Genomic DNA, 14,894 nt, shown 5'->3' with positions numbered 1-14,894 from the left:
TGAGAACTTTTCATTAGAGAAGGCAGCACCAATGACGGAAGTTAAGATTAGAAAGGATCATGGACGGTACACTGTGGTTTAACAAAGAATTGCTCAGAAAGTTTGCTCATGAGTGCTATGTCAAGATCTAAATAAACTTGAAACTTGATAATAAAAAAAACAACAACCCAAAAACCAGAGAAAAGAATTAAATAAGATATTAACAAAAAAAAAACCCCAAGAGAAAGAAATCCCTCACATAAATGCTTTTGTGAGAAACCAAGGGCTCCTTTTACAAAGGTGCGCTAGCGGTTTTAGTGCACCCTAGTCGCTACTGCCTCCTTTTAAGCAGGCAGTAATTTTTCGGCTAGCGCATGCTAATCTTGTGCGTGCGCTAAAAATGCTAGCGCACCTTTGTAAAAGGAGCCCCAAGCTTGCAAAGCTTCCCTAAATTTTATAAACGAGGATTCTAAGCAAAGATCAACTGGTAGAATGTTCCACAAAACATAGGAGACAACATAGAAATTAATGGTACGCCCATCCCCAAGAAACCCCTACGCAAGGCACAGCACACATACCAGGCAACACAAATCAGTCAAACAATCAGACATACCCCACTCACACTCCCCAGTCAATCTCCCCCCTCCCTACCCCCCCCAAGCCAGGAGACCAGAGGTAGCTGCAGAAATGCCCTCCAGAGGGCCAAGTTGGCCAACACCCAGGGCAGGATTAACCAATAGGCCAAGTAGGCAGGTGCCTAGGGCCCAAAATGGTCAGGGGGGCCCGAAGAAGGAGGGCATCAACATTGTTTTTTCCAAACAGCAATGGGCCCCTTCAGCATCGATCGGCAACACGGGCCCCCCCCCCGATCGGCAACGCAGGCTCCCCCAATCGGCAACGCAGCCCCCCCATCGATGGAAAGTAAGATAAGCAAGCAACACGGGTAAGAAAGGCAACGGGAACTGTAATTGTGCAAACGGTGCTGCTTGCCCAAAGCTTCTCTCTGACACAGCTTCCTGTTTCCGCCTGGGCGCATGGTGGGGTGGGGTGGGGTGGAGCAGGGGGCCCAGTGGTACTTGTGTGCCTAGGGGCCCTCGATTAATTAATCCTGCCCTGCCAACACCTCAGAGGGCAGTGGGCTGATTTTGCTCTTGGACAGTCCTGTGTCTTCCTGGCATACTATGTATTCTTGTTGATGGCTATTGTGTTCTTGTACTGGATGCCTTTGCTTGCATATTTCCTATTTCCTCATTGTACCCTGCTTATTTCTCTTGTTGACTCTTTAATAAAAATGATATTTAAAAAAAAAGAAATTAATGGGAGATGTCATGACAAAATCCAGCAGGGGAAGGCAGCAGGAAGATATTGGTGTTTGAGGAATGAAGGGCGAGATGGAGCATATGCATTAAGCTGATCTTGACAGATAGAAGGCAATCCTGTCTAAAAGCCTTATGTGCCAAAAACGTATTCTGCTAGAAACTGGTCTTCATTGTGGTGTGGACATGAATGGTAAATCATTTTCACTGTTTGTGTTGTGAATTAATTGCAGAGAAGCGCTAGAGCTTTCCCAGAAGTTGTGATAGGAAAGGAATTGTAGAAATGGAAGTATTTCCGTGAGAAAGCAAGCCTTCAAATAGAGCATCTTCAGTTCATCAGTAGTAAAGATCCAAAATGTTTGCCTCTGCCTTATTGCAATGAATTGATGTGATTGAAAGTAATATTAAAGTCTTCCACTATTGCAATGAATAACAGAAAGAAGTGCACAAAAGTGGCATTGTGAGACTCAAAGGTCAAGAGGAAAATAAAAAAGCAGAACTGTCTAGCATATATTTTTGTTCAGTGTTCACTGAGGAAAAGCTGGGAGTCGGAAGGAGCACAGAATATGAACAGTTTTCAGAAGACTGCATTCATGACAAAGGGATGAGGACAGATTTGATACGTTCAAGAAAATTGAAGGAAATCAGGGACATTTTCGTGGCCCTCATTCTCACCTTTTCAGCACTTTTATTTTAATAGTTGGAAGTGAGATGGGTGTAGTTCCTCTTTTATAAAGCAGAAGTAAGGAGGAAGCTGGTAACTTCAGATGTGTGAGCCTGACTTTGGTGGCCAGTACATTCATGTAATCTGTACATAACAGAGCATAGTGCAGTTTCTGGAATTCAGTGGACTACTGATTGAAGGAAGCATGGTTTTTACCAGATGTAGGTCATGCCAGACAAATCTGATCAAATTCTTTGACTTCAGGGGTGGATCTGGGATACAGCACTAAATGTGATATACATTATTTAGATTTCAGCAAGACTTTTGACATAGTTTCAAAAAGGTAACTTATAAATAAAGTGAGTATCCTTGGTCTGGGTTCTAAAGTAGAGGTCTGCACGGGAACGGGGATCACAGGAATCACGCGAGTCCCATGGGGACCCTCCCCAGGTCCACGGAACTTCCATGGGGATGGACACTGGTTCTCCAGGGTTCCCTCAGAAAATCCGGCCTACCTTTGTTCCAATGTTCCCTCTAAGTTTCTTTGATCCCTCAGCGCACCAGTTGCTGATTGGTGCTCATACGGGAGAGCTCTGTACATCCACCAATTAGGGAGACAGACCTGGAGCTTGATGGTCAATCAGGACCACTTCCTTGTAAAAGTGTTCCTGATTGGCCATCAAGCTCCAGCTCTTTCTCCCAGATTGGTGAATGTGCAGAGCTCTGCCAGTAGTGAGACCTCCCCTCAAGAATCTTGTTGGCTCATACCTGCCACCACTCCCTGCGGCTGTGCAGAGGAGCACGGGAGAGACTGGGCAGCATAATTGTGCAGCTCCGGAGCTAAACTACCCTGCATTAAACTGCTTTAGCCCAGCAGGTACCAATATTACATATGTAACTTTAAAAAAAAAAAAGATTTTGCTTATTCTGCCTTGCAATACCAGTGGCGTACCAACAAGGGTGGGGGAGGGGGGCGGTTGGCGTAACAGGTACGGTGCTCCACCACTACTTGAGGACCGGTGTCTGTATTTTACTCTTATTAAATCTGGTAACCTTATGCATAGGCCGTCACCCCAGAGCCTGCTTTCTGCCATGTCTCGCCCTTGTGGCAGGACATGGCAGAGAGGAAGTTATGTCAGAAGGGGACAGTACACACAGCAGAGAACAGGCTCTGGGGTTGGGGGCAGATAACCTATGCAAATCGGTGCCACTACCCCGAGCCTTGCTCGGCTGTGTCATTAGTTGTTAAACTGATAACTGACTTTGCCATTGGCATCACCAGAGAACCAGTGCAGCATTTGGCCTTGTTGCAACAAATGGCCAATCAGGGACTTTCTTAGGCTCCTTCCTCACAAGGCGTCTGAGCCAATCAGGGCCTTAGGCCCCTCCCCGTGCATCACATGATGCACCGGGGTGGGTGTCGTTGGAAGAAAGGAGGAACAGGAGGTGTTTTTGAGTACCTCCTACTCCCAATGTTAAGGTATGGGGCACAGAGGCGGGGCGGTGAGGGGGACCTCTGGTGGCAGGAGGGAGTGAGCATCCCTCCTGCCTTTTTCTTCGGGGGGAGGGGGAGGTCTTTCTAGGCAGGAGGAAGTGGTCATCCCTCCTGCCGTTATTTGGAGGTTTGGGGTGGGGATGGTGGCTTGGGGGTGCTAGTGTGTGTGTGTGGGAGGGGGAGTTTAATGGGACAGATGGTGCGTGTTTAAATCACACAGAACATCTGTTCCATCAAAAAAAAAAAGAAGCCCTGACAGCAATGACAGGAGGCTGCTTCCCCTGTCACTACTGTTAGGGCTCTGCGCATGTCTCAATGCGCTCACTGAGCGATTGAGTCAGTGGGTTTACATGCAAATGATTTACATGCAAACTTAATAGTGAATCAGTCACTGTTGGAAAATCGGCCAACAGCGATTGAGTCACTTTTATTAGTGAATCTAGCCCTTTAACATTAGCATGGATAACACAGAGTAACACCTATCTATTTGATTAATGCTGGTTAGTAAACATGCTCCTATGGTTGCAATGCTGGGTTAAGAGACTTGCCCAAGATCACAAAGAATAGCGGTGAGATTTGAACCAGGCTTTCCTAGCTCTCCACTCACTGATCTAACTACAATAGGCTACTCCTCCACTGAGGCATGATATTTATAATAAATAAATACAATAGGTAATGCACGTGTGATCTTTTACTTTAAATTTTATGCTTCTTTTTCATCACTGAAACCTTAAGAAATATATATTTTAAAAAGACCAAGCCGGACAAATGACAGTCCAATTAAATTTTAATATTTTCAGTGGATGCACTGAGCACATTCATTGAAACTACTTTGGTGCGCCTGGCCGGAATTCTAGCAGATTCCAGCTAGATTCACAAAAGAATTTGCCAGCTGCAGACTTCTCAAACAGGAAGAATTTTCTAGAACTCCAAAACAGATTCACTAATATGAGGGCACCACATCAGATCTGAAAGAAGGTTTGTTAAATTAATTTAAAAAAAAAACCCCCAACCCAACAACAACCAACCCTGCAGGATTGACGTATGTTCCTCAAACTAGTCTGTAAGCCATGAGCTGGCACAATAATAAAAACTGGCCTGCACATTATGGGAAAGAAATGTATGGCATCTTGTCATAGGGTTTAATAACTTCCAGTCAAAGTGGCTCAGCCCAGCATGATACAAGATACTGTAACACATGTGGTACTTAGGCGTGTCTATAGCAAATAATTTATTGGGAGACACTGCACAGAATACCTCCTTTAGTCACAGCGATCAACACCAGCCTTCTGGGAAGTTTTTGAATTGGGCTGTGACTCGCTAACATTTTTAATTTTTACAGGTTCTGCTTTCAGGAATCTTGAGTGGCAGAAAACCTTTTGAGCATAATGACATTCATTTTCGTGTAGCCTAAGCACCTTGTTTATTTTTAGCACAAAGAAATAGCAAGGGATGATGTTACTGGAAGAACTGGTGATATTAAAAATCAGAACAAAATTCAAGGTAGGGAAGTGTTTAGAAACATATTTATTAACCCATGCAGATTAGAGACAGTATGTAAGAGTCCAGAAGAAGGCTATTATGATGATCGGTCGTCTTTATCATAAAGCATATGAGGAGAGACTTAAAGATCTCAAAATGTATACTTTGGAGGAAAGGTGGGAGAGGGGAGATATGATAGAAACGTTAAAATATCTACGTGGCATAAATGCACACGGCCGCATCGAGGTGGAAGAAGATATCTTCTTTTTCAAGGGTCCCGCGGCAACAAGAGGGCATCCGTGGAAAATCAGGGGCGGGAAACTGCACGGGGACACCAGGAAATTCTTTTTCACTGAAAGGGTGGTTGATCGCTGGAATAGTCTTCCACTTCAGGTTATTGAGGCCAGCAGCATGCCTGATTTTAAGGCCAAATGGGATAGACATGTGGGATCTATTCACAAAGAAAGGTAGGGGAGGGTCATTGGGGTGGGCAGACTAGATGGGCCGTGGCCCTTATCTGCCGTCTATTTCTATGTTTCTATGAGGCGAGTCTCTTTCATTTGAAAGGAAGGTCCAGAAAGAGAGGGCATAGGATGAAGTTAGAAGGTGATATACTCAGGTGTAATCTATTCTTAGGATATACCTTTTTTTTTTTTAGAGAGAGAAAGGGTAGTAGATGCGTGGAATAGTCATGTCGCAGAGGTGGAGGAGACAAAGACTGTGTCTGAATTGAAGAAAGCGTGGGACAGGTACCTGGGATCAACCACAACAATCGTGCACCTCACTTGTTTGGGTTCAATTATAGGATGGCAAAAAGGTCTTCAAAGCCATAATTATACACAATATTTGTGAATGTCCAGCTTTGGCTCATCTGATTGCCTCCTTATAAAATGTAGCTTATTTGCTTATTGCTGTATTCTTTCTCACATTATTCAAAAAATAAAGACTAAACAACAGCACATGTTTCTTTTTACTTATCCTTTTAATGCAGTGTCTCTAGCATGTCCTGACGGGACCCGTTTCGCCCACGAGGGCTTCTTCAAGGGTTCATAAAGGAGCTCTATCTCAGCGTCCTTTCTCATTTGGAGCTAGAGTTAATCTGTTGGCATTAAAAACTAAATAAAGTTTAAAAAAAAAAAAGGAATATCACATAAACATCTAGGTTATTTTAAAACTTTGTTCTGGGGGAGGCTGTCATTATGTTTTGTATCATGCAGTAATTTTATCTCGGATAATTGTTACCATTGTATGATCTGACTAGAGATTGTTGCGTTATTATGTACTGTAATTCTGTACACCGCCTAATACTTATGTTAATGGTGGTATATCAAGTCAAATAAATCCAATCCATTCAAATCGCTAGCAGTGATGTAGTGCTGACCCTGGAAGTGCAGCAGCTGTTGCATTTTCTGAGGTCAAAATCAACACTGGAATTCCCTGACCTCAGATTTCAGGGCTAACAGTCCTTTTGGCAAGGGTCAGCTGCTTCTAGTCATCTGTTTGCACTTCCAGTACCAGCTTAGCTTCATATGTACCTTTACCCATGCAAACTTTTATGTGGAATGTTTTCTAGTACACACCCAACAACTTTGCTGACTCCAGTTCTGCCTTTGTTTGTTTCATTACAAAGAAAAAGACCCACTTAAGGAATATACTAAATTCAAATACAAAATATACTTTTAAGGAGATGTTAATTTCACAGGAAATACAATTAGTAACACAAGTCACAGTTGTGAATTTTTAAAAAAAATTATATATGTGTATCCTCAGTGTGTAGTCATATGTTATGAGAGCACAAAGCCCGCAGGGCAAAAGCTCTACCCCCCCCAGACCTTAATTAGTGTTGCTGCCTTCTATGGGCGCTGTCTCACATCTCATTTATTTGAGGAACTTTTCTACTTCTGCTGTTGAATGGGGAATTTGATCATTAAAGCTGGTGGTGGAGTTTTTTTTAATGACCTATGATGACCTAAGGGCTTACTCGCTTTGCAGCTTCGGCTGGTTTGATGTGTGCCTTGGTTAAATGCGAGGTCTTTTTCTCAACCACTGTTTGTGTGCTAGTGGTTTTCCATCTCAGCAGGAGATAAAGAGAGTTGTGTGCTTGGTGATTACCGTATATATATCTCTTCCAGTGATATATATAATCCAGGTTTGATTTCAACTACCCCAATATTGATTGGGTAAATGTAACATCAGGGCAAGCTAGGTAGATAAATTTCCTTGATGAAATCAAGGACCGCTTTATGGAGCAGCTGGTTCAGGAACCAACAAGAGGTGAAGCAATTCTGGATCTAGTTTTTAGTGGAGCTCATGAATTGATGCAAGAGGTAATGGTGCTGAGGCTGCTTGATAAAAGTGATCTTAACATGATCAGATTTTATATAATCGCTGGAATAAGTTCACAGCACTTAACTTTGAAAAAAAAGGAGACTATGATAGCATGAGGAGAATGGTACAAAAAATTTAGATGTGCAGCTGCAAAGATCAAAAATATAAGAACATAAGAACATAAGAAGTTGCCTCCGCTGAGGCAGACCAGAGGTCCATCTCGCCCAGCGGTCCGCTCCCGCGGCGGCCCATCAGGCCCATTGCCTGAGCAATGGTCCCAGACTATCCCTATAACCTACCGCTATTCTTATCTGTACCCTTCAATTCCTTTATCCTCTAGGAACCTATCCAAACCTTCTTTGAAGCCTTGTAACGTGCTCCGGCCTATCACAGCCTCCGGGAGCGCGTTCCATGTGTCCACCACCCTCTGGGTGAAAAAGAACTTTCTGGCATTTGTTTTAAACCTGTCTCCTTTTAATTTTTCCGAGTGCCCCCTTGTACTTGTGGTTCCCCGTAATCTGAAAAATCTGTCCCTGTCTACTTTTTCTATACCCTTCAGGATCTTGAAGGTTTCTATCATGTCTCCTCTAAGTCTCCGCTTTTCCAGGGAGAACAGCCCCAGCTTTTTCAGTCTGTCAGTATATGAGAGGTTTTCCATACCTCTTATCAGTTTAGTTGCTCTTCTCTGGACTCCCTCAAGTACCGCCATGTCTTTTTTGAGGTATGGCGACCAATATTGGACACAGTACTCCAGATGCGGTCGCACCATTGCACGATACAGTGGCAGGATGACCTCCTTTGTCCTGGTCGTGATACCCTTCTTAATGATACCCAACATTTTGTTTGCTTTTCTTGAGGCTGTGGCGCACTGTGCCGACGCCTTTAAAGACGTGTCCACCATCACTCCCAGGTCTCTTTCAAGGTTACTTACCCCTAGCAGTGATCCTCCCATTTTGTAGCTGAACATCGGGTTCTTTTTCCCTACATGCATGACCTTGCATTTCCCTACATTAAAGTTCATTTGCCATTTTTTGGCCCATTCTTCTAGCGTCGTTAGGTCCCTTTGCAGATCTTCGCAGTCTTATATACATCAGACATGGATGTTATTAAAAAATAACATCCTGGAAGCCCAGACTAGATATATTCCATGTATTAAAAAAGGAGGAAGGACCAAATGGCAGCCAGCATGGTTAACGAGTGAGGTGAAGGAAGCTATTAGAGCTAAAAAAGAATCCTTCAGAATGTGAAATTAATTGTAAACAACACAAGGAATGTCAAGTCATAAATGCAAGGCGCTAATAAGGAAGTTGAACAGAGATCATGATAAGAAGATTGCGCTGGAAGCAAACACATACAGTAAAAACTTTTTTAGGTATATTAAAAGCAAGAAGCCAGGAAGAGAATCAGTTGAACCGCTATACGACTGAGGGATAAAAAGGGCTCTCAGGGAAGACAAGGCCATAGTGGAGAGATTAAATGAATCCTTTGCCTCGGTCTTCATTGAGGAAGATGTGGAAGAGCTACTGGTGCCAGAAATGGTATTCAATTTTGATGAATTAGAGAAACTCAAACAAATCTCTGCAAAAATGGATGATGTAATGGGTCAATTTGACAAACTGAACAGTAGTAAATTGCCTGGAACAGATGGAAGACATCCCAGAGTGCTGATAAAATTGAAAAATGAACTTACAGAGCTATTGTTAGTAATTTGTAATTTTTCTTTATAATCCAGCAAAGTACCAGAAAACTGGAAGGTGGTCAACGTGATGCCAATTTTTAAAAAGGGTTCCAGAGTTCATCTGGGAAATACCTGTGAGTTTGACCTCACCGCTGGGCAAAATGGTGGAGACTATCATAAAGAACAAAATGACAGAACATATACATGGATTAATGAAAGAAAGCCAACATGGTTTAAGACAAGGGAAATTTTGCCTCACCAATCTACTGCTTTTCTTTGAAGGGATGAATGAACATATGGATAAAGGTAAGCCAGTTGATGTTATGTACAGTGGAACCTAGGTTTGCGAGTAACCCGGTTTGTGAGTGTTTTGCAAGACGAGCAAAACACTCAGTAAACTTTTGCCTTGCAAAACGAGCATGTTCCGATATGCGAGCACCTCCCCCGCTCTAACTGGCATTGCACCCCCCGAACCGGCATTGCAAACCCCCCCCCGCGAACGCCCTCCGCTCCCCGAGAACCGCATCGCACCCCTATGCTAAAAGCGGAATCCGCCAGCCCTTCCTCTCAAACACGCTCCTTACCCCTTCTGCTGGTTGTGAGAGTGAAAGCAAGCTCCCGCCTCTTGCCTGGGCCGAGCCTTGAGCATCTGCGCATGCTCAAGGCCTTCTGGCTCTCGAGAGAACAAGAGCCAGAAGGCCTTGAGCATGTGCAGATGCTCAAGGCCCGGCCCAGGCAAGAGGAGGGAGCTTGCTTTCACTCTCACAACCAGCAGAAGGGGTAAGGAGCATGTTTGAGAGGAAGAGCGGGCAGATGATGCTTTCATCACGGGGGTGCGATGCGGTTCTCGCGGGGGGGGGCATTCGCGGGGGAGTTTTTTTGCGATGCCGGTTCGGGGGGGTGCGATGCCGGTTAGAGTGGGGGGAGGGGGTGATGGAGCAGCGCCGGTAGCCTCGGGTGGGGGGGGGTTTGGTGGAACGAATCAAAGCGAGTTTCCATTCATTCCTATGGGGAAACTCGCTTTGATATACGAGTAACTTGATTTACGAGCATGCTTCTGGAATGAATTATGCTCATAAACCAAAGTTCCACTGTATTTGGATTTTCAGAAGGCATTTGACAAAGTACCTCATGACAGACTTCTGAAGAAATTAGAAAGTTATGGGATAGGAGATAAAGTCCTATTATGGATTAATAATTGGTTGAAAGAAAACAAAGTAAGTTTAAATGGTCAACATTCTTAATGAAGAAGGGTAAATAGTGGAGTTCCACAGGGGTCTGTGCTGGGACCGCTGCTTTTTAACATATTTATCAGTGATCTAGAGATAGGAATAACTAGTGAGATAATTAAATTTGCTGATGACACAAAGTTGTTCAAAGTTGTTAAATCGCCAAAGGATTGTGAAAAAATTTCAAGAGGACCTTGTGAGACTGGGCATCGAAATGGCAGATGACGTTTAATGTGAGCTAGTGCAGAGTGATGCATGTTGGAAAGAGGAACCCAAATTTTAGCTACGTGTAGCTGGATTCTATGTTAGGAGTCACTGCCCAGGAAAAGGATCCAGGTGTCATTGTTCAGGATACATTGAAATGCTCAGCTCAATGTGCAGCGGCAGCTAAGAAAGCAAATAGAATGTTAAGAATTATCAGGAAAAGAATGGAAAACAAAGATGAAAATGTTATAATGCCCTTGTATCACTCTACGGTACAGCCATACCTTGAATACTATGTGCAAATCTGGTCACTGTATCTCAAAAAAGATATAGCAGAAGTAGAAAAGGTACAGAGAAGGGTGACAAAAATGATAAAAGGAATGAGACAACTTCCCTGTGAGGAAAGGCTACAGCGGAGCTAAGGCTCTTCAGCTTGGAGAAGAGATGGCTCAGTGGTGATATGATAGAGGTGTATAAAATATTGAATAGATGTGAATCGCTTGTTCACTCTTTCCAAAAATACTAGTACTAGGGAGCATGCAATGAAGCTACTAACTAGTAAATTTAAAACAAACTGGAGAAAATATTTCTTCACACAACGTGGAGTTAAATTCTGGAATTCATTGCCAGAGAATGTGGTGAAATCAGTTAGCGGGATTTTAAAAAGTTTTGGATAGTTTCCGAAAAGAGAAGTCCATAGGCCATAGAGTGAACACAGTAGAGATACCCAGAGTTGCTGAGGATATGATAAAGTATAGATAACTAGAATTATCAGGATGTATGCAAATCTAAGATGAACATAAAATGTGATACAGGTATTATGTGTGTAAATAAGTAGGAGTTTGTATGAACATAGTACATATTGTTGCTTACTACCCATTCCTATGGCCATTTTTAGAAAACAATAATACTAGTATTGTATGTGTATATACGTAGGATGATTGATTATGGTATAAATATGTCTGAATTGAAAACCATCTCAGAAAACGCTAACTCTGTATTATAACACCATTACAGAAGCTAATATAATATAAACCGCTCTGAATTGACTCCCCAGTCATTAATAGTGGTATAGAAGCTTCCAATAAACAATAAAGTTATTTGCATACTATGTGGTATCCCTTTACAGGCAACAGCCTGGTGGATGGCCACCAGGCCTTCATCCCACCAAGATTGATACACTAACTGAAGGAAAAAGAGCACAAGCAGTGACTTTGAGAGCTAGAGATCTTACCTTTCAGATAGTGGTCTACGAGTACAGTTCGTTCATATCATGGTATGTGCAAAATGCACCCATTGCGAGACATTGGATCAGAAGAAACATTAGAAGCAGAATAACTTTATTTTCAGTGTCATGTGAATAATAGTAAACCAAATTCTGGTGCTACTGAATCTCAGTACGGCATTCGACACTATTGACCATCCTCTTCTCCTTACATGGCTCTCTGAAAATGGTATCAGAGATGCTACATTACGATGCTTCACCTCCTTCCTGAATAATAGATCCCAAAATGCACTATCGAAACTGAAACCAGGGGGCTCTGCTTTTCCCACTATTAGCCAATCTCTACGTTAGACCTATCCTAGACATAGCCCGCACCGCAAATACCAATTACAGATTCACTCCTTTGCAGATGACATCCAACTATAACTATTGCTAGGAGAAACCCATGATGCCCAGATTGCAAAACCCCTGAACTGTCTCTCGGAAATCAAAAACTGAATGTTTATCAACAAATTACAACTAAACCCATCCATGACGGAACTCCTTTGGATCTGCAAATAATACTGCAACTACATCCGTCTCTCTCTATGTTGGGACTCAATTACCATAACTGCGAAAAACCAAGCACGCAGCCTAGGAATACTCCTTGACTCCAACCACATCTCTCAGGTGGTATCTGCGACAGCTCTGGAAAATAAGGAATTACTTTTCTTAATCTGAGTTCACCCAGCTACTCTATGACTTAGTCCTCTCCCGCGTGGTCTACTGCAATGCGCTATTCAACAATTTTGTGGCGAAGAACGTACATCTCCAACGTGTACAAAATGCAGCAATCAGACTTCTAAAGAACCTCCAACCCCGTGACATGATCTCTCAGGCTCTATTGTCAGCTCACTGCCTGCCCGTAGCCAAACGTTGTGTCTTCAAGGGTCTGAAGCTGGTGTTCAAATCCTTGCACGACATGGCGCCGGGTTATGTGACAGCCAAGCTTCCTCCATAAGCGTCGAACAGGTCCCTGCATTCCCAGGATGAAATACGCCTCAAAACGTCCCTTGGTCTTTGCCTTCAACTGCAAACCGCCAAACGATGTTCCTACTCCCACTTCATACCGACCCACTGGAATTGACTATCCCCACAGATAAGATCCCTTGAAGGACTTCTCAACTTTAGGAAAGCAATAAAAACATACCTGTTCACCTAACTCCCACGACGGATAGATTACAAAGAAATGTATATTGATGCAAGATCCTTGGTTTGTGTTGCGTTAAGATAAAAACTTGTATTGTAAAATCTTGTACTGTAACTATGACAAATTTAACCTGTAAACTGTATGTTAAAGATATTGGTATTAGATCCCTAGTATGTGTCGAGTTAGGATAAAAACTTATACCAGAAAAAAAATTAAAACTTGTACCATAACTAAGGCATATCGTAACCTTTTACCCCTCTTGAGCTCTTTATGGAGGACGGGTTAGAAAACTAATTAATTAACCCCCTTTTACAAAAGCATAGCGCGGTTTACAGCGCCAGCCATGGTGACAACAGCTCCAACGCTGGCACTAAAAACCGCGCTACGCTTTTGTAAACCGGGGGTGGGGGGGTGGATAAATAAATGAACACGTTTATTTCCACATATTTGTTTTGTATGCTAGAAACCACAACTCCTAAAACTTGTAATTATTAATTTTCTGATTTTTTAAAAATAAGCTTGAAATATTTCCACACCACAGAGTTCAGTTGTTCTAACTAGACTGCCTAGTTTATTTCTGATTAGCTTTAAGGTAGCAGGTGTTATTGAGCTTTAAGGAGATGAGCAACATTTGCAATAATTATTGGACTGAATCAGTTACTTACCGGTGGCCTTTTCCACTGAAATTTGATGGGTAAATGTTGGGAGTAAAAAAGGGAAGTATCATTGGCTGGGAAATCAGGGTCTTCAAACAGGATCTTCCTTTCCAGGCATTTTTTGTGCAGCTTTTCAAAGGGTTTTTCCTTCAATCCAATAATTGGCAAATTCCGGCTCAAAATAGCTGAATATATCCCACCTGTGCCTACGTCACCTGTGCTGGCAGATGTGCTGAGGTTGCTGGTGGATGCTGGCTCAGCTTTTGTTTGCTGAGCCACCTCGGTGCTCACAGCTGCTGGCATCGAAAATCAAATGTGAAAAATGAAAAGAAAAAAAAAAAAAAGCAGCCAGGTTTTGCAATCTCAACTGTATGTAGAAACCATCAGGAAGTTCTAATCTAAACATGTACAGGCAAGAAGTTCTTTGTTGTGCCTGTGTTCAAATTCACTAAAATGTGTTGAAGTCTTCAGACTTGTTTTAATCGCCCTAGGACCCTCCCTGCAGTGCCCATGACATCACCTACAGGGAGGACGTGTACATTGGCAGGAAACAAGTAAGGGGTAAATAAGAAATAGGGGGTACCTCTGGCACCAGTGCTGTGTGTGATTTTAGAACGCTGGTCTGTGCAGAAGTTAGAGCCAGGAAAACTAAAAATAAACCTAGCGTGAATGCATGACCCTGGCTTCTTCCTATTCAGGCTTGCACTGAGGGACTGACGTGTTAAGGCAGATCCTAAAGATATGAAAAGGTAGCTGTTCATATTTTCTACATCACAGACAAAAACTATGAAATAAAATTTCCAGTCAGCTTCAGTGGTGCTCATTTGCTTTAACTTACAATTTTTATTAGTAACATTTGCAAAAGTGAAAGCACTTGTTGGAGAGGCTGTGTCTATCCCACTTAAATCATGCTTAGCAGGCCAGCTGCTAAATATTCAGTGGCATTTAACCGGGCAGTGCCACTGAATATTGGCACTAACCAGTCATTTTCAAGGTGAGCAGGAATAAGGTATTCCAGGGGTGGAGTTGGGGAGGAGCTAGGAGTTATTCATGTGCTGGCACAGCTAACCAGTTAAATAGCTATCTGGGAGACAACACTGAAAATTGGCTGGCGCCTGCATTACTCCTGGGTAGGGGCCTGAAGGAGCACATAGTCTTCTCTCCCTCCTGACCCACCCCCAAAGAGCAATAGGCCCCTTCCTGCCACCCCTTCTTCCTGAGACCCCAAAGAACAATTGGCCTCATCCTAAAGCCCACCACCACCTGACTCCTGTAGACCTCCCAAGGCCAATTCTAACCTTCCTTAGAGTTTCATCAGGGTCTGGGGCAGGAGTAATCCCCAGTTACTTTAGCTAATGCTGGCTGTAGCCTCAAATTGCCTGCCTCAGTCTCTAGTGGCAATTTCATGATACTACTGCAATACTATAAGACTACCTCTAGAGGTCATGG

At 43.1% G+C, this 14,894-nt stretch overlaps 1 protein-coding gene across 3 annotated transcripts in view; it reads right to left on the bottom strand.

The window, feature by feature from the left end:
- The window catches only part of CAPN3 (calpain 3), a 101,829-nt gene extending 87,834 nt beyond the window's left edge, over positions 1-13,995 (bottom strand). For 2 of the 3 annotated variants that reach the window (XM_033952813.1, XM_033952815.1), the window contains exon 1: positions 13,455-13,994. In XM_033952813.1, the coding sequence (XP_033808704.1) occupies positions 13,455-13,748 (294 nt within the window). In that variant the 5' untranslated portion in view covers positions 13,749-13,994. Of the gene's footprint in view, positions 1-13,454 lie in introns of all 3 variants that reach the window. The other variant, XM_033952814.1, reaches the window with a different exon arrangement.
- Between the last annotated feature and the right edge of the window lie 899 nt (positions 13,996-14,894).

Source organism: Geotrypetes seraphini, chromosome 7 (assembly GCF_902459505.1).
Source record: "Geotrypetes seraphini chromosome 7, aGeoSer1.1, whole genome shotgun sequence".
NCBI lineage: Eukaryota > Metazoa > Chordata > Amphibia > Gymnophiona > Dermophiidae > Geotrypetes > Geotrypetes seraphini.
The sequence above is the reverse complement of the archived record's forward strand: the minus strand, read 5'-3'. Positions and strand labels throughout refer to the sequence as shown.